Source organism: Rhinoderma darwinii, chromosome 1, assembly GCF_050947455.1.
Source record: "Rhinoderma darwinii isolate aRhiDar2 chromosome 1, aRhiDar2.hap1, whole genome shotgun sequence".
NCBI lineage: Eukaryota > Metazoa > Chordata > Amphibia > Anura > Rhinodermatidae > Rhinoderma > Rhinoderma darwinii.
Genome location: NC_134687.1, coordinates 590969616 through 590993719, shown reverse-complemented (window position 1 = coordinate 590993719; position 24104 = coordinate 590969616). Strand labels below are relative to the sequence as shown.

Below are 24104 nucleotides of genomic sequence, written 5' to 3'. Positions count from 1 at the left end.
AAAAACACGGAATGTCTGAATGGCCCCATTGACTTGCATAGGTCCATGCGACATGCGTGATTTTCATGCGCGTATCACGGACGTGAAATACGCTCGTGTAAATAAGGCCTCACTGTTAAACATGTTCTTGAAGTGTTCATGAGATGCATATAACTCATAAACCGGTTATTTTATATTTAGAAGGTCTAATAAATGAAAAGGAAGGTAACAAGTAATCACAGGCCACCCACAACTGTGGCAACAAATAGGTCGTCTAACGACTCATTTAGATGGACCCTGTAAAGTGACAAAGACTGCTGCATAAGGTTCCCTGTTAGGGTATGTGCACACACACTAATTACGTCCGTAATTGACGGACGTATTTCGGCCGCAAGTACCGGACCGAACACAGTGCAGGGAGCCGGGCTCCTAGCATCATACTTATGTACGATGCTAGGAGTCCCTGCCTCTCCGTGGAACTACTGTCCCATACTGAAAACATGATTACAGTACGGGTCAGTTGTCCTGCAGCGAGGCAGGGACTCCTAGCATCGTACATACCTAACTATGATGCTAGGAGCCCGGCTCCCTGCACTGAGTTCGGTCCGGGACTTCCGGCCGAAATACGTCCGTCCATTACGGACGTTAATGTGCTCGTGTGAACCCAGCCTTACTTTGTGTGCTGCCGCTTGCGGTCTCGATTTTATTTATTTTTTTTAATTAATATTACACCTGGCATGAAGGGGTATAATTTAGGGGCCCGAGGAGATCAGCGTCTGTGTGTTCGCTCATGCCACATCCATTTTGGCTTCAACACAGATCCTCTCTTTAAAACTGCATCCTGGACAACATAGAGGTTTCTCTGAACATGAGCCAGGGAGTGACATTACTATCCAGCTCCTGGCACTGAGCCGCTACAATTGTAAGGTGCTTTGATGAAAGAGGTAGTCACAGCCACACCCCTTTGTGGGTGTGTGTAGAATTATCTTGAACCGAGCCAACGATCAGATTCCCTGTCCATAAGACACAGAGCAGTCCTTATAAAATTCACAATCTTATACTTTTATTTCTGCCCAGTGCGTAGAAAGGTCAAAACCACCGGTCACTTTAAATTATATTTACAATTTTTTTTTTTTTATAAACTTTTAAATAAAATTTACTCTAAAATTCCCGCAGTTCAGTGTCTGGAGCAGAGGCTAAAAATACTGATAAAACAGATTGTAAAGGGAATCAAGTTATAGCTGGAAGTCCATTATTCCTACTTTTTAAAATACAAAGAACTACTGTAGCGTCACCTTTAACTGTACACACGGTTGCCAGGGCCTGCCCGCTGCGCCCTCCCTCATCGTCCATAGTCACACGGAGATGGCAGGCATTACAAAATTGTAACATTAAAAAGTTTATTGTTTTTACTTTGAGCTCTAGAAAGTAGTCTGCTGCATAGAACGTGGGTTATCCCAAAATTCAGACATAGCTGGTCTCCATTGCAAAACTCTTGGCACGTTTCTGATGTATTGCATGGGGCCCCAGGCCCCTGTAGTACTAGGAACATGGCAGGTGCTGTTTGAGGAGTTCCCGGGTTGGTTGTGGTATTCGGTCTGGAAATCGTACTTGAAACTCTACTATTAAGTCACCACGCTGTGTGGGGACTTTGGGATAAGGCAATCCTTCACCTCGTAGCCGTTTAACCGTTCCTGGCTTGATGACATCGCTGCAGGGTAGCGGGATAACCCGTCCATCGATGGTGGGAATGTTGACGGTGCAGCCACACAGAGCCTGTTAAAGAAATACAACACCGGGTATGAGTAGATCGCCAGGGAGAAAACTAATCATAACCTAAAACACTGTATGCCAGCAGCACAGAGTATTTTAAAAGTGGAGAGTCATGATGTGAGGATGAGCTATGAGTCACTCAATTTCAATGGTAAACTGACTCTTTACCACGAGGATGACTAGTCAACCATTCCTTATGTCTTGCATGTGTTAAAGTATTTATATAGAGCGGAATCATAATTTAAATTAATCATTGCATGTAATTATTTCCAATTACAATACAGTTACATATGATCTCAACTGCAAATCCTTGAAGTGACCCTCCCCTCCCCCTATTAACATTGCCCATGTGGCCAGTAAATGTACAATTCAGCATTTTAGTCTTCATTACCTTTTATGAGGTCTTTAATTTTGCAGTTTCTGATTTTGAATCTATAGATACTACCTGGAACCTGTCAACAAGTTGGAGAGCTAATTAGTGCCCTATCTCCTACATAATGTGATAGGCGCTGTAATGTAGATTACAGCAGTGTTTTTTTTATTTAGAAAAACTATTTTCACCAAGTTATGACGGATTTTAGCTTTATGCTAATGAGTTTCTTAATTCCCATCTGACCAATCAGCGTCATACACTTCTCCCCATTCATTTATTCTGCACATAATGATCCGGCATTGTTCACTATGTGCAGTCACATACTCAGACATTAACGTTACTGAAGAGTTGACAGTAAATAGACATCGCGTCCAACCAGGATGCGATGTCTATTCACAATCCCGACACTTCGGTAACGTTTGTGTGGGACTTACAGCACATAGAGATCACGTTGTGCTGTCATTTACAGCGTGATCTCGTGAGATTACGCTTCCTGTGCTGTAAGTCACACAAACGTTACCGAAGTCTCGGGATTGTGAATAGACATCACGTCCCGGCTGGAGGTGATGTCTATTTACTGTCAAGACGCTACAGTAACGTTAATGTGTGTGTATGTGACTGCACATAGTGATCTAGCTAGATCACTATGTGCTGAATAAATGAATGGATCGAAGTGTATGACGCTGATTGGTCAGCGTCATACACTCCTCTGTACAATGCCCACTTGGTCAAAAGTAAAAACACGCCCAGTTGGGCATTAAGAAAGTAATTAGCATAAAGCTAAAATCGCTCATAACTTGGTGAAAATAGATAGTTTTTCTAAATAAAAAAACACTGCTGTTACCTACATTACAGCGCCGATCACATTATTACACCCTGTGCACTTAAAGACCTAATTGGTAGATATAAGATCTGTCAACAGCACTGTGTTTTCTGTTTCTAGGTAGCAACAAAGGTTGTGACCATAGTGTATGGATTTTAGGTGGAGCTTCACTTTGCCACAATGTATAAAAGTGTAGATGAAATGTATCATCCAGCCTCCTATTACAAACAGGACAGAGATTTCTGCTGCGGATGTGTTTAGATCACAAAGGATTGTCTAGACAGGATACAATTTGTAGCAAATCTTTATTTGTGAGAAGTACTACTGTAAAGGGCCTTTTACACCGGCCGACAAAAGGCCGATGCAGCGAGCGCCGATCAACGAGACATTGCTCGTCCCCATACATCATCATGTCGGCCGCGCGTCCCTCTGTTTACACAGGGAGATGTGCTGCAGACAACGATAATCTATTAGTTTTTTAAAACGATACGACCAGCAAATGATTGAGCGTTTTCTCGTTCATCTGCCGATCGCTCCCGTTTACACAGGGCAATTATCAGCAACGAGCGTTATATGAACTCTCGTCTGCACGATAATCGCCCAGTGTAAAAGGGCCTTAAGTCTGTACGGTTTTCCATTAACTACAATTACAGTGTAGAAAGCTGAACGACAAACACTAAACCTGATTGCTGTTCTGCCTGTGAAAGGGTCAGTATTCACTGTAAGGCTGAGTTCACACAACCATGTTCCGTCCGTCATGGACGGAACGTATTTCGGCTGCAAGTCCCGGACCGAACACACTGCGGGGAGCCGGGCTCCTAGCATCATAGTTATGTACGACGCTAGGAGTCCCTGCCGGACAACTGTCCCGTACTGTAATCATGTTTTCAGTACGGGACAGTAGTTCCACGGAGAGGCAGGGACTCCTAGCGTCGTACATAACTATGATGCCAGGAGCCCGGCTCCCTGCAGTGTGTTCGGTCGGGACTTGCGCCCGAAATACATTCCGTCCATGACGGACGTAATGTGCTCGTGTGAATCCAGCCTTAGGGTATGTTCACACGTAGAGTCAAAAACGCCTCAAAATACGGAGCTGTTTTCAAGGGAAAACAGCCCCTGATTTTCAGACGTTTTTTGAGTAACTCGCGTTTTTCGCTGCGTTTTCGGAGCTGTTTTCATTGGAGTCTATGAGAAAACGGCTCCAAAAAACGTCCCAAGAAGTGTCCTGCACTTCTTTTGACGAGTCTGTAATTTTACGAGCAGTCTTTTGACAGCGACGCGTAAAATGACAGGTCATCTGCACAGAACATTGTAAAGCCCATTGAAAGTAATGGGCAGATGTTTGCCGACGTATTGGAGCCGTTTCTTCAGACGTAATTCGAGGCGTAAAACGCCTCCATTACGTCTGAAAATAGGTCGTGTGAACCCAGCCTAATGCTGGCATTCTATTCATGGACAAGGACGTTTAGGAGGAAGACAGATGTTGACCTTTACTAAACAGGGGAGTGCTGCAGTGTATGGAATTGTAAGATTTTAATAAATTCCATAAGATATGACCAGCTGATACAAATCTGAACTAGGAGGCCTCGTAGATTGTAACGCTATTGCCTCCAGTTCTAAAGTTTTCCTCCCATTTGAAAGCTTCATAGCAGTGACCTCTTTACTGTGAGATATGGAGTATCCCCTCTACAGAGGACATTAGGTATAATTGCACGCGTGGGAGACTGCGCCTATCACAGGCCAGGAGAGGAAGCTCTGCCCTTGTTAGTGATTCACATGCCTGGAGCCTGACCCAGACTATTCTTGGAAGTTGAGAGGTGCTAAATATGGAAGAAGCAGCGACAATGTCCACATCACAATCCCGTGGGAGCGCAGTGAGCGATGCTGTGAGATTCACACCTTTAATGGAGCACAGCTTTTCACCTTGGCACGCTTACAAGACATGGCTCACTACAGCTACACGCAGACCCTCCAGCACATGGTAAAGAGCAAGACAAATCAATCATTATACAATTTTGTAAAAGCATACTAGACAGATATATTGAATATGTAACAAAAAGAGAAACTGAAATCGGTGTTGGGCAACATTATCTACCCTGTCTATATATATATTTCACATCTATAAAAATCAGACAAAGGCACTACTATAACACTGCCCCCTATGTGCAAGAATATAACTACTATAACACTGCCCCCTATGTGCAAGAATATAACTACTATAATACTGTCCATATGTACAAGACTATAACTACTATAATACTGCCCCTATGTACAAGAATATAACTACTATAATACTGCCCCCTATGTACAAGAATATAACTACTATAATACTACCCCTATATACAAGAATATAACTACTATAATACTGCCCTATATACAAGAATATAACTACTATAATACTGCCCCCTATATACAAGAATATAACTACTATAATACTGCCCCTATGTACAAGAATATAACTACTATAATACTGTCCATATGTACAAGAATATAACTACTATAACACTGTCCATATGTACAAGAATATAACTACTATAACACTGTCCATATGTACAAGAACATAACTACTATAACACTGCCCCCTATGTGCAAGAATATAACTACTATAATACTGCTCCTATGTACCAGAATATAACTACTATAATACTGTCCATAGGTACAAGAATATAACTACTATAATACTGCCCTCTATGTACAAGAATATAACTACTATAATACTGCTGTCTATGTACAAGAATATAACTACTATAATACTGCCCTCTATGTACAAGAATAGAACTACTATAATACTGCCTCCTATATACAAGAATATAACTACTATAATACTGCTCCCTATGTACAAGAATATAACTACTATAATACCGCCCCCTATATACAATATAACTACTATAATACCGCCCCCTATATACAATATAACTACTATAATACCGCCCCCTATGTGCAAGAATAGAACTATAATACTGCCCCCTATGTACAAGAATATAACTACTGTAATAGTGCCTCCTATATACAAGAATATAACTACTGTAATACTGCTCCTATGTACAAGAATATAACTACTATAATACTGCCCCTATATACAAGAATATAACTACTATAATACTGCCTCCCATGTACAAGAATATAACTACTAGAATAGTGCCCCCTATGTACAAGAATATTACTACTATAATACTGCTCCTATATACAAGAATATAACTGCTAGAATACTGCCCCTATATACAAGAATATAACTACTATAATACTACCCCTATATACAAGAATATAACTACTATAATACTGCCTCCTATGTACAAGAATATAACTACTATAATACTGCTCCTATGTACAAGAATATAACTACTATAATACTGCTCCTATATACAAGAATATAACTACTATAATACTACCCCTATGTGCAAGAATATAACTACTATAATACCTCCCCCTATATACAAGAATATAACTACTATAATATTGCTACTATGTACAAGAATATAACTACTATAATACTGCCTCTATGTACAAGAATATAACTACTATAATACTGCCTCCTATGTACAAGAATATAACTACTATAATACTGCCCCCTATGTACAAGAATATAACTACTATAATACTGCCCCTATGTACAAGAATTTGACTACTATAATACTGCTCCTATGTACAGGAATATAACTACTAGAATACTGCCCCCTATATACAAGAATATAACTACTATAATACCGCCCCTATGTACAAGAATATAACTACTATAATACTGCCCCTATGTACAAGAATATAACTACTATAATACTGCTCCTATGTACAAGAATATAACTACTAGAATACTGCCCCCTATATACAAGAACATAACTACTACTGTCCCATTTGGGCAAAAACAAGGAAAATTAGTCTAAAATTACCCATGAAATGTATTACTGACTGAACTCAAGAAGATAGACACTGGACATTATGATCACCACTACCCTATTAGTTGTTGTATGGGGTCTGGCTGCCTTCACATCTGCAATGTTCCAGGCATTCAAGTCAAGGGGGTGAAAGTCTAAAAGGTCAAAGATCAACTGTCCGGTTTCACTGCCAATCCTGGGCCCTCCGATATTTTTATATGTTCCTACTTTCTCACTTCGGATCCTTTACTTCCCCAAACACCACAAGGACAGATTTATAACTAGAAAATCTCCCGGCATCGGACAGCCTCGCTGCACATACACACGATTCCCTGGCAACACTGGGTATTAATACACATGTGGCTATAAATAGCTCAATTGGAAACTCTGCAGCGACCAGGTGGAAGCAAAAACAGTCAGCAAGGAGAGCAGGAGGGGCAGCGGCACACAGATCACCAGCTGAGTGGCACAGAGTGGGCAGGGAGTTGGCTACGAAGCCCAAACTGAATATAAAATAGAAACTATTACAACCCCTGCTGACAGGACTGCCGTAGCTCTCTGTTCACTTCAGGTTATATAAAAATATAAACTGCAATAAATATAGTCACCTCTACATTCTTTGTATGTATTCCATCAATGCAGACGACACTATTTAGTATAATAAATTAAAGTATCCCGGCATAAACCTGCTAGACATATGCCCCAAAGAAACCGATGGGAACTCTACCGTATATAGTGCAGCCCATCACATAGAGATACCTACAAATGGGACCAGCAGAATCAGTACTGGGGGAAAAAAAAAAATTATCAGTGTAAGGGAAAAGTGGAGCAACCATATTGCTTCTTACATTTTCTAAAGGGCTTCTAGAATCTGGTTGATATGGGTAACGGCTCAACTTTTTGATAAATCTCCCCCGACAGAGTCTGAGACACTTAGACCAATCCAAACACCAAATTTGGAACGTTTTTTGTGGCCCCTGGCAATAGGAACTTCGATAGATAGATCGATAAACAGAATAGGCGCATTGGCTCCTAGGATACAAAGAGTATCGAGATTTGACAAAAATTGCTATTATTGTCTGGGAGGCGGATTGTCCATGTGAAGAGCTGTCATTAGCATTGATCAAATTACCAAAACAGGAAGACCCCAATGTCTCAGCATGTCTTCCCAGTCTGAACATTTCCCTACCTAGAGGATGGATGAAATGACCTGTCAATTAGGTCCATGAATTTGGACCCCTGCCAGTTCCCTAATATTAGAGACTGGGGTGGTCTATACCCTCTTGGGTTACGGTTCAGACCCTTCCGCTGATATTACTTGGACATATCAGAACGTGTCTGTTGATTTCCCCTTTAAGAGCCCATTTTTAGGGCTGAAAAAATTTATTCCACCTCCAGCTGTGGTTATTCAGTAGATCATTAAATAATGACATCACCCATAATATTTCATGATGACTCTTGAATTGTTTACGCCCAGTGCACACCTGATGACAGCGCTGCTGAGCTCATAGCATCTCCAAATATATCTGTAACAAGCAGGTTCAGGTCCTGAGCCATCACATTCACAGATTTCTCTGCCCTACTTAAACTAGGTGTGGGTAACCTCTTAGGCCTCATGCACACGACCGTAAAAACTCCCGTTATTACGGGTCGTAATTACGACACGTAATAACGGGCTTATAGACTTCTATTGGCCACGGGTACCTTCCCGTTTTCTTACGGGAAGGTGCCCGTGCCGTTGAAAAAGATAGAACATGTCCTATTTCAGGCCGTAATAACGGCACGGACAGTCCATAGAAGTCTATGGAACTCCTGTAATGACGGGTGGCTACATGTGTGCACCCGTCATTACGGCAGTGTTGCTAGGCGACGTCAGTAAATAGTCACTGTCCAGGGTGCTGAAAGAGTTAACTGATAGGCAGTAACTCTTTCAGCACCCTGGACAGTGAATTCCGATTAGAATATAGATCAACCTGTTAAAAAAAAAAAAAAAAAAAAAAAAAAAAGAAGACGTTCATACTTACCAAGAACTTCCTGCTTCCTCCTGTCCGGTCTCCCGGCTGTTGCCTTGGTGACGCGTCCCTCTCGACATCCGGCCCGACATCCCTGGATGAGGTTTCAGCCCATGTGACCGCTGCAGCCAATCACAGGCTGCAGCGGTCAGATGGGCTGCTGCGTCATCCAGGGAGGTCGGGCTGGATGTGAAGAGAGGGACGCGTCACCAAGACAACGGCCGGGTAAGTATGAATTTCTTTAACTTTTATTACAAAAAGGGCTGTCCCTTCTCTCTATCCTGCACTGATAGAGAGAAGGGCTGCCGATTAGTGCAGTGCTATTTTGCAGCCAAAAACGTGCCCGTAAATACGGGTGGAATACGGGTGACACCGGACCCATATTTACAGGCACGGGTCCGTAAATACTGGTGCAAAACGGGTGGAATACGTGTGACACCGGACCCGTATTTACGCCAGTATTTACGGGTGGGAAAAAATACGGTCGTTTGCATGGGGCCTTACCGCTTGCCCTTGAAGTCTTTAGGATGTGTTAATTCAAGTTGTGTAGCAATTTCTTGACTTCCTATCTGGGTGATAAGTCCTATCTATAAACTTAGATGTGATCGATAACAGGAGGCTCCTGCGTGTCAGACACACAGGACCGGCTGTCACCGAAGCATTCAGTCCCGCTGACCTGATGGAATCAGCTTTCAGCGCAAGATGTAGCTTTTATGCATCCCGGATACATAGAAGCGGTGTATAAAAAAAGAAAAAAAGAAAAAGGTTTAAATAAAACAAAAATACAAAGTTGCAAGAAAAAAAAATAAAATAATAAAAAAAAAAAAAGTCCTCAAAAAGGTTTACATAGGTATCAACAACAGATATTGATCGCATTTTTTTATCGGATCTGCCATTAAATGTCTGACCATGAGGACCCCAACCCATGGCCAGAAATAAAGAAATGCCGAAAGGGGCCCCAATCTCTTTATTCCATACCATCAACTTCTGGTGAATCAGGATCCGGACGCTGGGACTCCCACTAATCAGACATTGATGGCGTATCGATTTGTATGCGGTAGGAAAACCCTCTAAGTACAGAGGACTCGTTCAGAAAGCGTACCCACCTCTTTCAGTGTGATCTTGGCAGTATAGACTATGTTGGACCCATCCCTCTTGAAATGTGCATGAGGTTTGTCTTTCAGTAGGAATACAATGTCTGCGGGGATGTTTTCTGATGTGGCATCCCCCTCTTTGGGGAAGGTGATCTTGGTCCCCTCTTTCCAACCCTTCTTGATCACCACGTTTAGTATCTTGTCCTCAGTTCTCACTGTCCGGCCATCTGGGTTCAACCTTCGTCGTGTGATCTTCATACGCTTGGTGCATCCGTGATAGATTTCTTCTAATGACACTCTGAGCTCATGAATGACAGGGGGGTCCTGTACTTTCCGTCTGTTGTGCAACTGATCTGGGTGGCGCCGGTGGAATCCGTTCACACCGTTCAACCCAAAACGTCCAAAGCTACTAAAAGGATCGTCGTTGTCATCTTCGATGTCCATGTCTTCATGGTCAAAGCCATTGGCCATACGGGTGCGGCCTGAGCCAAAGAAGATGTCAAAGGGGTTTGAGCCTCCAAAGAAAGAAGCAAAGGTAGCATGGGGGTCCCCATGGAAAGTGTAGTGGAAGGAGTTTCCAGTGTTCCCAGACGATCCCCCTCCTGTTTTGAGACCTGTATCAGAAAGAAAGAATATTGCTTAGAAATTGTAAACTCTAGATATGAATAGAGAAGAAGATAAAATGTAACTCAAGATCAGGACAAGTAGATAATTGCTCCTATTTTGCATTAAAACGTGAGTGCGTTCTACTTTTTCCTTTTGCTTCTCGTCTTCAGATAAGGATTGAAGGAAGCTGTGGAGAAGAGGTTTTTCAGAAGCCACACAGTAAATTTGGATAGCTCGCACAGTAACATGGGTATATTAGAGAATTGCTACTTTACTTTTCTAAAAGAAGAACTTGGATTCCTATCTGGGATGTTGATTTTTAAATGAAGTTTAAAGTAACACGTAGCTTCATACTGAATAATCCAGAGTTGTGCATCTCCTTGTAGGGTTACACTAGTTGTCTCAGCCCTCGACATCTCGTCTTGTTTGTAACACCCAGGCTTGGTGATGTCTCCAGGCATTGAGATTGCTAAATGCTCCAAGTCCCAAACTCCAAGAACCATGAAAACCTCCTCATATGAATAGGACACGTGAACAGGAGGAAACCTGGCTCGGAATATTTCCCACTATAAACACTGTGGCCGTTCCTCACAAATAAGTCCTGGCAGGTCCAGGTTATTAATAAATAAAGATGAGCAAATCCCCACACCCACCTCGCACTGGAGACATCTAGATAATTACTGAACTATTGGGCAGACGGGTAGCGCTACCTCTCATTGTTCAGTACATCAGACTGCCAACCAGATCGAGGCAGACCACCTTTCTGAACGTGGGGTGGATATGGAGGAGGATTAGGCGTGGGGGCTACAATGCTAAGACTAAAAAAAAAAAAAAACAACAGAGAGCTGAAAATATATAAGGTGTTTTGCCTGTTAGGACCTTTATGGCATATTGACTGGTTGGTGAATGGGAGTCCAATAGCAGGGTTCCCCACCAATCCTAAAAGAGGTGCCCAGTCCGCAATGTGAGCCCGCTTACTCATCTACTGCGAAAGGAGAACCGGAGACTCCCATTTTCTGAAATCGGTGGCTCCCAAAAATCAGACATCTACAACAACCCTCTGCCAAGGAACGGTTTACCAGTACAGAAGATTAAGGCTGGATTTACACCAAGACTGGATCCAAGAAGAAGAGCTTTCAATTTCCTAGCTTTAGGATTCCCTTCTGCCTTTGTAGTTATACAAATATAGGAGAACTACTTTAAATTAAAGGGGTTGTTAAACTAGGACAAGACCCAAAACTTTTTGCACGGTGGCCATTAAAGCATTTAAAATTTGATAATAAGTGGACGTAATGGAGATTACGGAAGACAAATAGTATTTATAGTACTGAATGGCACGTGATCTGCACTTTTAATTACCATTGTAGATATAATATATGATAGATATGCTTGAATACATGACATGTAGGGTGTGCAATAGCTGTGTCCCACAGGAGTGCATTGCACCCCACAATGTGCGAGACTGACAAATTTGAAAATATACTCCAGAGAAATAAAAAAATCAAGTTACTGATCATCCTTTACTTGATACCATACCATTGACCCACCCATTGAGTTTCAGGTGCCTTACCTTCCTCACCATACTGGTCATACACGACTCTCTTTTTGGGGTCACTAAGAACATCATAGGCTTCTGCAATTTCCTTGAACTTGTCCTCTGCGTTGGAATCCTTGTTCTTGTCTGGGTGGTATTTAAGGGCCATTTTGCGATAGGCTTTCTTGATCTCATCCTCGTTGGCTCCTGAAGGGATGCCCAAGATCTTGTAGTAATCCTTCCCCATGTCAACCGTTTGAGGCTTCTGGTCAAGAATCCTTGCCCCTAGAAAGAGCACAAAAATGTTATAGGTGTGAGTGCATCAATAGTCATGCACAGACAATAGTATACCTGAGGAATTTTCGTAGAGCACATTTGAGTTCTAATTTTATAGACGGAGATGAGAAGATCAGAGTTTTACAGGATCGGGATTAATGGAGTCCTCAAGCTACTTTAGTATTTACAGAATACTTGATTGAAATTGGCACGTGACCTGGCACTATATGCTCCCAGGTAAACATAATCCACAAGGATTACTAGTGTTCTTTTAGATATGGAAAGTATGTTAGTTTTTGGAAGTGTTGGCATATGGGGTGTATGTGTTGGTCCACATATAAAGAGGAGACTGTTTATGGGCAAAGTGCTGCATTTTGAGTTTGATTTGTCCAAACATGGCCTTACAGAGTCCGATTTTTCAGTCTGGCCAGAACAAGACTTGTGCCAAGAATGCTTCAATCAATCCTATGAATATTGTAAAGAGATTTTCTATATTGGTGCCTCTTTTTCCAAAGAGGTCATCCTTCCTTTTTCATAGAACAGGGAATGCGTAGACCCAATATATGCCAGCTGAGAACAGCTGGATGTCTCAATCAACTTCTTTAATTACTAAATAAGACGAAGTTCAAAGTCGTATCATGCCAATGTGAACAAGCTTGCAAGAAACTGCCAAAACGATTAAGATAATCAACTAGTAAGATACTCAGTGCTCGAAAGGCACGTTAGATCATATAAGAAAGACCCCATTGAGTCGGGCTGAAACATTGCATATGGGTGAATAAAGATCCCTACTTTCTTCATTACATCTTTGGAGTGCTGCCTCATATTTGGATTTTTATTGCATAAAAGAGTCCCAGGGAGGATTTTCACAATTTTCTGTTTAGCAGTACGGTTTTCTCAGCCAATATGCTCTAGCAAAGGCGTAAGGATGTCAGAGGTGGGAGGTCCCCTTTATGAGCCAGAGCAAAAAACACGCCAACGTACAGCGTCCCTGTTCTGTTGGATTCGAGCTAATAATTTGAATGGCCGCCATGTAATAATACTTCATACTGCACATGTGGCAGGAAAACTTCCGGTTCCAAAAATCAGCTATTTGCCGGAGTTGGGAGAAGTCGGATGATCTAAAAAAGTTTTCTATATTAAACAACCCCTTGACAATTTTTTTTTTTCACTCCACCAGTCGTTGAAATATACATTAAATTTCTGCAAACACTAGAAGTCACAGAACCTTAAAGAAATACCTACCACCGAAATGAGCAGATAGAATTCCCAAGGTAATCCCCACTCTAAAAAACTTTGTTTTGCGCTTTTCTTGAGCACCGTCGCCAATAGACTTGATAAAAAAATCGTTTCTGGCTTTTTGCCTGGGTTCGCACTTAAACATGATTTGTGGCCTGCAGACTTGCAGTGATGTGGGCTAGGCGATCCCACAGGTGCGGCAGAAGAGCAGGCTTTTTCTAGGTGTTTAGGCAGACATCTAGTAGAAGGAAAAAAAGAGTTTTGGAGGTAGGAAAGACCCAAAGGATGAATGTATTAAGAAGAAAAAAAAAAAAATATTGAAAAGGATGGACCTTCAGATGATCACCAAAAAAAAATAAAAAAAATGAATGGGGAAAGAAAGGAAGACGTGGTGAATGAAGATGAAGGTCGTCTTATGTCTAGGCTTTCCTGGGGTTGAGATGGGGTTAACATGGAATACAACAAGACCTTATAATGGTTCCGACCTTGAGCTTTCCAAGACATATATTGTACTAAACCCCGATCTTTCATCCTTGAGTGAATGTCAACCTGAGCTCCAGTTTCATTTTTCTAGAGATCAACTCATCTCAAAGATCATAATCATCTAAATAATGTGCAGCCTTATATAAAAGTTTATAAGGAACCTCAAGCCCAGACACGAAAATGACAAGTGGGAAAAAGACCTGGTGAGGTGATCATTTGATAAGACACGTGATGACCCCCATCCTAACCAATACAAATGATGGTGAAAGGTTTTAATCTTTGAGTCCCGGAGTGCCATGAAGAACAAGAAGAATGGCTAATCAAACAAATAGCAAGACAACATTTACACCGAAGACAAACTGCAAACAAGCAAGAAATAATAGTTCCAGCATAAAAATATCAGGGGTCCTTGAGAATACATTAGGACATAAATCATTGTTCAATAAACATCAATGACAATTCAGAATGTCTTAAAGTGGGTTTACACAGGTAGATATCGGCCCATATCGAGCACCGATGGAAGACAAGTCGATCAGCGCTCATGAGCAGGCTCTTACATGGGCTGATGATCTACTGAATGGGGATGAACAATTGTTCGGTCTCCATCATTGTCGGCAGCACATCCCATTTACAGAGGGAGATGTGCTGCCGACAACGCAGATTTTATAGCCTGAATAAACAATGTGCTTGTTTGTCGGCTGGTCGTTGCCCTGTTTATACCGGCCAATAATCAGCCGGCCAGCACTCTTAAGGTAAGGCCACATGGCGGCATAGTGTTCGGCGCTGCCGTAAAATAGTCGGTCAATGACTGCATTGTTGCAGGTAAAACGGGCCTTTACCTGCAAAATCGTGTGGCTATAAAGGGTGTATTAAGGGCCACACAATTTTGCAGGTAAAAGCCCGTTTTACCGGCAACAATGCGCAGCCATTAACAGTCATGGCAAACGTGCTGCTGGTGCGGTTGTTTGCCGCATCGCGACCAGTGCAGTGCCGCTCCATGTGGCCTTACACTTAGGAATGCTTTTTCCAGATTATTGACCCATGTAAATGGGCCTTTGTTTAGTCTATTCCCTTATTGCAAATCAAGGCAACATGCACACGACCGTGAAAAAACTAATTGCGGACGACAATACGGTCCGGATCTGTTGGCCGCGGACACCTTTCCATAGCGCTACGGAAAGGTGTCCGTGCCATAGAACCGTGCCGGGAAATATGGAGCATGTCCTACTTTCCGGATTTTACGGGGCGTGCTCCCATACTTCCTAAGGGAGGACGGCACGAAAAAGCGGCGTCCCACCGTGCCCGCAACTGCGGCCTGTGATTATGGGCACGGCCGTGTGCATGAGGCCTAACTCTTTGAAAACAAACTGTTATATACAAGGGAGCCACAGACCGAGCAGGGAGGAATGTTCTTTATGCTGAGGTAGTAACGACCCCCTTGCTCTCGTCAATGGAAATCACTGGCTCAGCAGGGACAGGACTTTGTGTTGAGGAAAAGCAAACGTGTGGTATTGCGCTCCGCAAAACACAACATTATCTACGCACAGCTGTATTACAGGGATGACCGACTCCACCTCAGAAAACACCTCAGTCTTGTAAGAAAGATGGATGTGCTAGGATATGCCTGGCCAGACTGTACAACTTTGTTTTTCCTCCCATTGAGAGCAGAGGAAACCTCGCATGACCGTTGCTGTTGTGCATGATTTCCAGTATTAGCAAATGAATGTTATTCCTCGTTTAAATAAAAGTAAGGAAATTCCCGATATACTTTCAATGTTCCTTGCGATTTAAGATCTCGGCTTGCTGTCACTCAGTAGGAACATTTATGGTTTACTTCCAGTGGATAAAATATGTCCTGGTCCTGTGATGGGCACCTTACACAGCTCTGATACACATACTTTAACCAATGGTGCACCTGTGTGTCCATCGAGCGACCATGGACAGAATTTTATCCACTGGAAGTAAACAATGAATGTTCCTACTAAACAACAAGCAGAGATCTTTAAAAGGAATACGGAAAGTATACTGGAAAATGTTATAACTCTTAACTATACAAAAAAAAAAACAAAACTTTTTGCTCAAATTGTGACTTTTCCATTCTTTACGCCACTTTTCAAAAAAGGGTGGAGGTGTAGCGGAAGTGGGTGTGGCCTTCCTCGTACCAACAAATTTACTCCAGAATCTGGCCAACAAAGTAGAACAGCTAGATTATCAAAATTAACCCCTTCAATGCTGCTCAGAAAGTTCAGTCACTCGAACTACGGCGCCAATAAAAATCAATGGAGCTTCAAGGGCAGACTGCAAGTGATGGAAATGTCCGAGCCACCCCAGGTCGTTTGGACACTTTGTAAAATGGTCATATCCCCCTTCATATTAGGAATCTGTTGGTGGTTTTCAAACATATGTCAAAAGTCAAACAAAGATGGCCATCCTCTTTTTGCAGATTTCTCGCTAGAGAATGTTCCGCTCATAATAATCAATTATCTGAGGACAGATCACTCGGGGCACGTCCATGCTCCGTTAGCTTCAATTATCCGGATAGAACGCAGAGTTTAGAAGCCGCCACATCCGTTATAAGGATTTAATGTACCTTCTCAATTGTGTCAATTTGTTCTCTCAGCGTCGCTTCTGCGTTAGAGAGTTTATGGGCATTTATTCCGCATGGACCGTAAACGAAAAAAACAAAGCCACTGAGGCTTATAGTTGTAAAGAAGGCTGAGAAATAAAGTGGACTCCGGCCAATTAAAAGGGGAGAGGTCGAGACTGCAGGACTTGGGCGTCCCATCACGGTGGCGATAGATGGGGATGGCAATTGTAACCGACCGTGCTTTGGGAAGGACATTAAATGGTTAAGTCCCCATTATAGTTCACGTCTATGTGCTGGAAACAACGTGTGCGCACAAGTGTGTGGGTGGCCGTACTGTATTGTGGAAATGCTCTTGGAGGAATGTGGCCTGATCTACTGGATGTTTTGCGCAGAGCCCACCTGCTCCGTGACACTTATGATATCTATAGATCCAAAGGAACGTCGGGTGCCCTCGCTTACTTCTGAGAACGCCACACAGTACATCTGTCGCCCACACGCAGCAGAGGCGTTACATTGGAAGGCACAGACTGTGTAACTCTATGCAACATTTAGGCTACATGCACACATTGCGGAGACCGCAGATAAACACAGGTAATTTCGCAGATAAATCCAACACTTAAATATTTTGTATTTAGGAACAGATTTAAAATTTTGACGCGGTGGCAAGGTTCGGATTTGCCGTAGAAAAATGCACGCGCCAAATCGGCAAGTAATACTCAAATGTATGTGGCCTAAAAGGGGCTGTTCAGGTTTACAACAGGGTTAAAAAAAATAGCGCCACACCAGTCAATTGGTTGTGTCTGGTATTGCAGCTCAGCTCCATTGAAGTGAATGAGGAGAAGTTGCAATACCTGACACAACCCACGGACAAGCGTGGAGCTGTTTTTGGAACAAAGCAGTCATGTTTTTCGAATCCTGGACTTCCCCTTTACCACAACTGTTGAGCAACCATAGGAATGCACTTTTACATGTCACTTAATGCATCGGCTTCGCAGTGACGAGAGGACGGGGACAAAGGCAGTCGTGTAATTGTTGCACCATTTGAGTTTGAATTGAGCAAGAAAAATTTGCCTCCAGTTGCCCAACCATGCGATTCCAGTTATGTGCCCCTCGTCTAGCCCTGGCCTGCCGAGGGGCAATCCGCTGAATGAGAATCACGGTGGTAACACAACTGTTCCATTAATTTTTTCGCAGACTTCTATTTATGGAGAAAAGTTGCATCACACGGCCCGCTTGTCCTGGAGATTACTCCGCTATAACATTATCTAGTACTAAGAACTATAGGACGGCACCCCAGTGAACGAGCCCTGAGTAAATGAAGACGGCCGATGTATAAGCACTGGCACAAGGCCATGGTTTTTAGGCCTTAGATTCCCTTACAATTAAGAAACCGACGACACATCTCCAGCTCTATAAACCATTAGCAGCCGGAACCTCTAGGCAATAACCTCAGTCTCACCCAAATCCATTCATTCTGAGGCTCGGTGCCCGCCTCCGTTCAGTGTCTACAGTTATAGTTGGCAAGAAAGTCTCTGAAATGAAACATCCACCTCCTCCCAGCAGCCGACAAACCCAGCTCAACTTCTTGGGCAATTCCAGGAATTTCTCTGCCATGTGTCATCCAGCTGGAAGAAATGACTTCAGTGCTGTGCGGTCCGTCTGACGCTCCTGTTCAGGGGCTATTAATAACATTCCAGGGAGGAGGCCTCTTGGTTGGCATCATCGGGGCTCAGAGCGGCTCCCCTGTGCTTCCAGCAGTGTAATACCCCTGAATGCCAGCGAATCAGCACTTTTCTCTGCAAGAACTGATATCATTAGTGCCAGGAATCACCTGTGCAGTTGGAAGCATGACTGGCAATCGGGGGTGGAGGACAAAGACCCTCACCGCAGACTTGCCATCTCCTGGTTCACCTCCGTATTCAGCGGTTTGAATGGTTAAAGGCACTCTCTCCGCTTTCTTGGCTGTTTGATGTATGGGTTTCAGCATTGTCTGATAGGGTCGTCCACTCTTCTGTGTAAAATGAAAGTTTCTGATATACTTTGTGTTTAGATTCCACTCCATTATCAAAAACTATGCTTGCAGTCAGTGAATGTATACTGAATGTAGAGACCGAGGTCTTCTTATAGCAGAGGGTTTGCTACAATTGTATCTAGTCTGTGCAATTCTCTGAAGTCTAAACAGTCAGACCACGTATAGGGATACATTTTACCTGCCCTGATACATTGTAGCAAACTCTCAGCTGGGTGAGCAGGACTAGGTCAGGAGGATTTTTTTTTTTAGCCTATAGATGCAAACAACGAGCAATGAATTAAAGGTATATTACAGGGGTCAGCAACCTTCGGCATTGCAGCTGTTGCCAAACTACACTGACAGCCAAAGCCTTTAGGGCGGGTTCACACATGGCGGAATTGCACTTAAATTCCGCTGCGGACACTCCGCAGCGTTAATCCGCAGCGGAGCCGTTTCTACATTGACTTTCACTTTAATTTAGCAGTGTTCGTTTACACGATGCGTACAATTCCGCTGCGGAGCATAGGCTGCGGAGCGGAATTTGGTGTCCGCAGCATGCTCTGTCTGTTGCGGAGCAGTGGCGGACTCATGGCGGAATTTCTCCATTGACTTCAATGGAGATTCAAAGTTCCGCAATGAAGTCCGCAGCTGTCATGCACATGTCATGTGTGCTGCGGATGCGTCTTGCTTTTTTTACTTGACATTTCTTCATTCTGGCTGGACCTATGTATTTCTAGGTCTACAGCCAGACTGAGGAAGTCAATGGGGCTCCCGTAATGACGGGAGCGTTGCTAGGAGACGTCAGTAAATAGTCACTGTCCAGGGTGCTGAAAGAGTTAAGCGATCGGCAGTAACTGTTTCTGCACCCGGGACAGTGACTACCGATCTCAATATACATGTATCTGTAAAAAAACATATAAGTTCATACTTACCGAGAACTCCGTTTCTGTCTCCAGTCCGGCCTCCCAGGATGACGTTTCAGTGTAAGTGACGGCTGCAGCCAATCACAGGCCAAGCACAGGCTGCAGCGGTCACATGGACTGGCGCGTCATCCAGGGAGGTCGGGCTGGATGCCGAAGGAGGGACGCGTCATAAAGACAACGGGCGGTAAGTATGAATTTCTTTTACTTTCACTAGGGAAAGTGCTGTCCCTTCTCTCTATCCTGCACTGATAGGGAGAAGGGAAGCACTTTTCCTGCAGTCCGCAGCGGCCAGTCCGCATCAATTTTCTGCACATTTTGTGCAGATCCGCTGCAGAATCTGCAACGCAGATTCTGTGCGGCATTGATGCGGACAGTTGCGGAGGAATTCCGCCATGTGTGGTCATGCCCTTATTATTCCAGCCAGAGGCGGTCAGGGCATGCTGGGAATTGTAGTTTCACAATAGCTGAAGTTCTGAATGTTGCTGACCATCCAAATCAATGAGATATAAGATGCTGTATGCATCTAGTCCGTAGAGCAGCTTCTATAGATGAAGCCAAGCATGCACCCAGCGTGCCCCTCATCAGGATGGCAGAGCAGTCCGTGTTCTCTGGGGATCCCCTTTAACCTCTACCAATCTGGAGGTTACACAAATCCTCAGATTTCCTCATCGCAGAGAGGTTCAGGCTGTTCCTAGTCCGAGAATTCTGAATTTCCAGCAATTTGAAAACTATTAGCATTTCCCGTTCCGCCCGGTGATCAGCGAGACAAGTGCGGCAGCCGACTGCCAGCTGAGAACCTAAAGAGGAGAAGCCGGAAGAACGAGATTCCTGCTATTTACAGCAAACGATGTCATTTTCCCTGTGAGTCACAGTGACAAGCGCCAGTCTACCAGTGCGTGCGGAATACGAACGCAACAAGCCGATTCCTGGAAATTCAGGCAATTTTTTCAACTGATGTGCAGATGAAAGATACAGCACGGCCATTAGAGCGAGCTAATGTCATGTATCAGAATGGTTTCGTATAACCACAGGCATCAACAGTCAATCACCCAGCTTTCCTAGAACCCTGAAAGGCAAATCTGCACCTCTGTCTTGTATCACCTGGCAGATTGGCTGTTTTAAAAAAAAACAAAAAAAAAAACGCATGCGGGACAAGAATTGGCAGCCATATTGATCACTCAGCTTTCCCAATGAGGCCAACAATCGTGCTTCGACAAAGGGTTGTCACCGAGCTTTCCTGAAGTCCAGAATAGCGAGCTCGTCTAGATATGCATTTATATACAATCCCCCATATCACCGCGCTACAAGGCAGATTCCATTTACCATTCAGGATGCTGATAACGCTTAGCGACCACTATTATGGGAGATGTAATAGCAGCCATATTAGTAGTCACCCAGCTTTCCCAAAAACGGATACAAAAAAAATAAAAAAATGTACACATTCATGCTGGGGTAGTGTCACTCAGCTTTCTGAGTCTTCATAGGCAAATATGTCCGGTTAAGACACCCACATTGCACCCTCGCGAGGGTGGGTGGGTGGGTGGGGGGTCCTTTTGGGAGCTGTAATGGTGGTCACATTGAGCTACAATGATAAAAAGCTACTAAATGTCCCCAGTTGTTTGTGCGCCATTTTTTGCCGTATGCAGTATTCCATAAGTTTGCTTATTAAGAGCATGGATGTTTTGGCCGCCGTTTTCTGGAAAGTGTCACCGTGTCGGAAATCTTCATCGTGTTATTGGACCACTCAACTTTGCTCTAAATCAGCAGTGAGACTACAACTCTCAGCAGATTTCAGCTTCTCACCTCATACAGTGGAACGAATCAAGTAATTAGGACATCACATGCAAATGAGGATCAATTAGTGTGAATATTGTGCAAAGAAAACATCCGGATTTGATTCCAGAGCTGGGATTTCTGGGAATTATTGGGGGAAGGGATCACATTCCAGTGCTAGATATAGAACGGAGCAGTGTACAGGGAGGGCGAGCCCGCAGAACTGCTCTGCAATTTACAGACTGACACAAAGCTCTGCAGATCCGCGTTCAGCGGGATTCAGCGAGCCCAACGTTTTGTGCCAGACTAAATTGGATCCTTGCTTGTCCCACATGGCACCGACAATCTGGATGGCACCGACAGTGACGATAAGGAGGAACCTTAACTACAATGTTACCAGAAGGAGAACAGAAGAAGCCTTGTCAGATAGCAAGAGCGCCGCCAAAAGCAACAGAGACCCCACAAGAGTGACAGATGTAGCAGAGCTCAATTTCACAATAATTTGTGCATCTTGGGGAAACAATAATGCAAAAGGTTGACAAGCAGTCCTATGTAAAGTCACAGATTGTACTACCGGAATATAGCACCATCTGATAAACTTGGCTCTGGCATATATGTAGCAAGACCAAGCAAGTCTAGAGCTGTGCACCTATAGGGTTAATCCCCCCCCCCCTCAGACAATAAAACATGACATCATTGCTCACCACCCATCTTTGTCTCCCACCCGCCATTTCCTGTATCTGGAATGAAAGGGTTAAGATTTCCCTGCTCTCTCGGAGAATCCTGTGTACGAGATGTGAATGGACTCCGAGCACCATGACAGCGCTACCCGCCGCCCTCTATCTATGAAGCCTCTCAAGCGTGGTAAATCCCAGTCACGTAACTCCTTGGCGAGGACATGGCAGAAATAGATAGCGGAGCCACCATTGTGCCAGGCACCGCTGAAAACACCTTTTCTACCCAGAGAATGAAGGGGGGAGGGGATGACTTATACAACAAACTATAAGAACGAGACGGAGCACTGCAAATATCTACACGCTGATGCGTGCTCCACGTTCCGTCCCTCAGACGCGTGGATCCACGTTCCGTCCCTCTCCTGGGATCCACGTTCCGTCCCTCTCCTGGGATCCACGTTCCGTCCCTCTCCTGGGATCCACGTTCCGTCCCTCTCCTGGGATCCACGTTCCTTCCCTCTCCTGGGATCCAATCTTAAAACAGGGCTGCGAAAATCAGCCTTACACTCATACAGAGACTCGCCACGTTCTTCGAGATACTACAAATACTAGCGGGCAGCAGGTTATATTGCTACCCATAGAAGGCGCCAAAAAAACGCTTGTCCTAGAAGGGTCATGGGATGGATCTCAACAGAACTCGTAGCTGTAGGATATACTGCAATCCTATAGGAGACCGATAGTAACTTCACTACTGTACGAGAACAGGCTATGGATTAGATCTGTATTAGTGCAGGAAAATGAAGGACAATCCACAATATAGATCGCCCCGATCTATAGATAAAAGGGTGTGGAGTGTACAAGATGTGCAACACATAGGTCACAAGATAGGACTCGCAGACAATTCCAGGGGTTTAGAGGTGTGTGTGTATATATATATATATATACACACACACACACACACACACACACACACATACATACACACTGACCTGGTAACACAATAAATAGACAGTACAGAACTGGTAAAACATCAATGATGGGTGAAGGTTATGGAGGGGACAGTGTGTGAGGACGAGAATCAGAGCTGCTCTCACAATTATAGTGACAGAAGAGGGACTCTAACTAGAGGAAGGTTTTACCTGCCCTTTGTGACTTGTAAGAGTAATATTTAAGGCGGGGGTCGGGGGGGAAATCTATCCTGTAGAATAACCCCTGAATGGGGAGGGGGGCTCTCTCGAGTGGCATGTTTCAAATCTTACAGCATATGGTGCCCTACACAGGTAGTAATGTCCTGTCCAAGTTTTTAAAAGCGGCATCCCCCCTCCCCCAGGTGACCTGACACACCGCAGGGAACCGTGGTCGGTAACATGCAGGGACAAATGGTAAATCAGAGTATAACATACAGTCATGCGCAGAGCAGTGCTCTCTTACCCGTCCGCCACCCGTCTGCTTCCTCAGCGCCCAACTGAATCCCAGAGCAGAGCGACAGCCGGCAACTACAGCCACCTTGACGTCACGGGAATCCCGCCCCCGCACCCTGGAACACGTCGCTTCCCATTGGCCGCAGGCTCAGACATAACGCCAATCACCGTTTGGCCAGCTCGTAGCCCCACCCCCGTGTCGCTTAGACTAGTAGGCGGGGCCACGTCAGTTTTTATTCAGAAACAGCTACGCTTGCCCGGCTTAGGCGCTGCTGATTGGCTACACGAATCTGAGCCGTGATTCGTCGGCGCTCAGCCGGCGGCTCGTTGTCTGATTGGCTGACAGGTTTGTGACGTCACTTGTAAATTTGTTCACATACAGCGGAAGCTTCTGTCTGTTGCCCACACGTCATGACGTCATCAGGATATCTGATGTCACATAGAGTACACATGTGGAGACGCTTAGACAAGTGTTGCGGAAGTACAGCTCCCAGTCATGTATATGTCGGTCCTGGTGCAATAGGCAAGCAAATACTGTACTGGCGCTAGATTTATAGAAATTTTATGGAACTACAACTTCAGTTTATCTAGCAAGTGGTGCCTGTTGTGGAACTAATAGTCCCAGAATGTCCAAGTAAGTAATCCTACATCCCA

At 44.0% G+C, this 24104-nt stretch overlaps 1 protein-coding gene across 4 annotated transcripts; it reads right to left on the bottom strand.

Annotated features, from left to right (window-relative positions):
- Nucleotides 1-1017: 1017 nt before the first annotated feature.
- On the bottom strand, nt 1018-23651 carry DNAJB5 (DnaJ heat shock protein family (Hsp40) member B5). 4 transcript variants are annotated; one of them, XM_075854933.1, is made up of 5 exons: nt 23461-23651; nt 13585-13816; nt 12100-12348; nt 9936-10537; nt 1018-1755 (listed from the first exon to the last, which is right to left on the bottom strand). In XM_075854933.1, exons 2-5 carry the CDS (start codon nt 13721-13723, stop codon nt 1522-1524), a joined length of 1224 nt encoding a protein of 407 aa, XP_075711048.1. In that variant the 5' UTR covers nt 13724-13816; nt 23461-23651; the 3' UTR covers nt 1018-1521. The 4 variants fall into 4 exon arrangements, with proteins under 4 accessions (XP_075711048.1, XP_075711050.1, XP_075711049.1 ...); XM_075854935.1 differs by lacking the exon at nt 13585-13816 and having other exon boundaries at nt 23433-23651; XM_075854934.1 differs by lacking the exon at nt 13585-13816.
- Between the last annotated feature and the right edge of the window lie 453 nt (nt 23652-24104).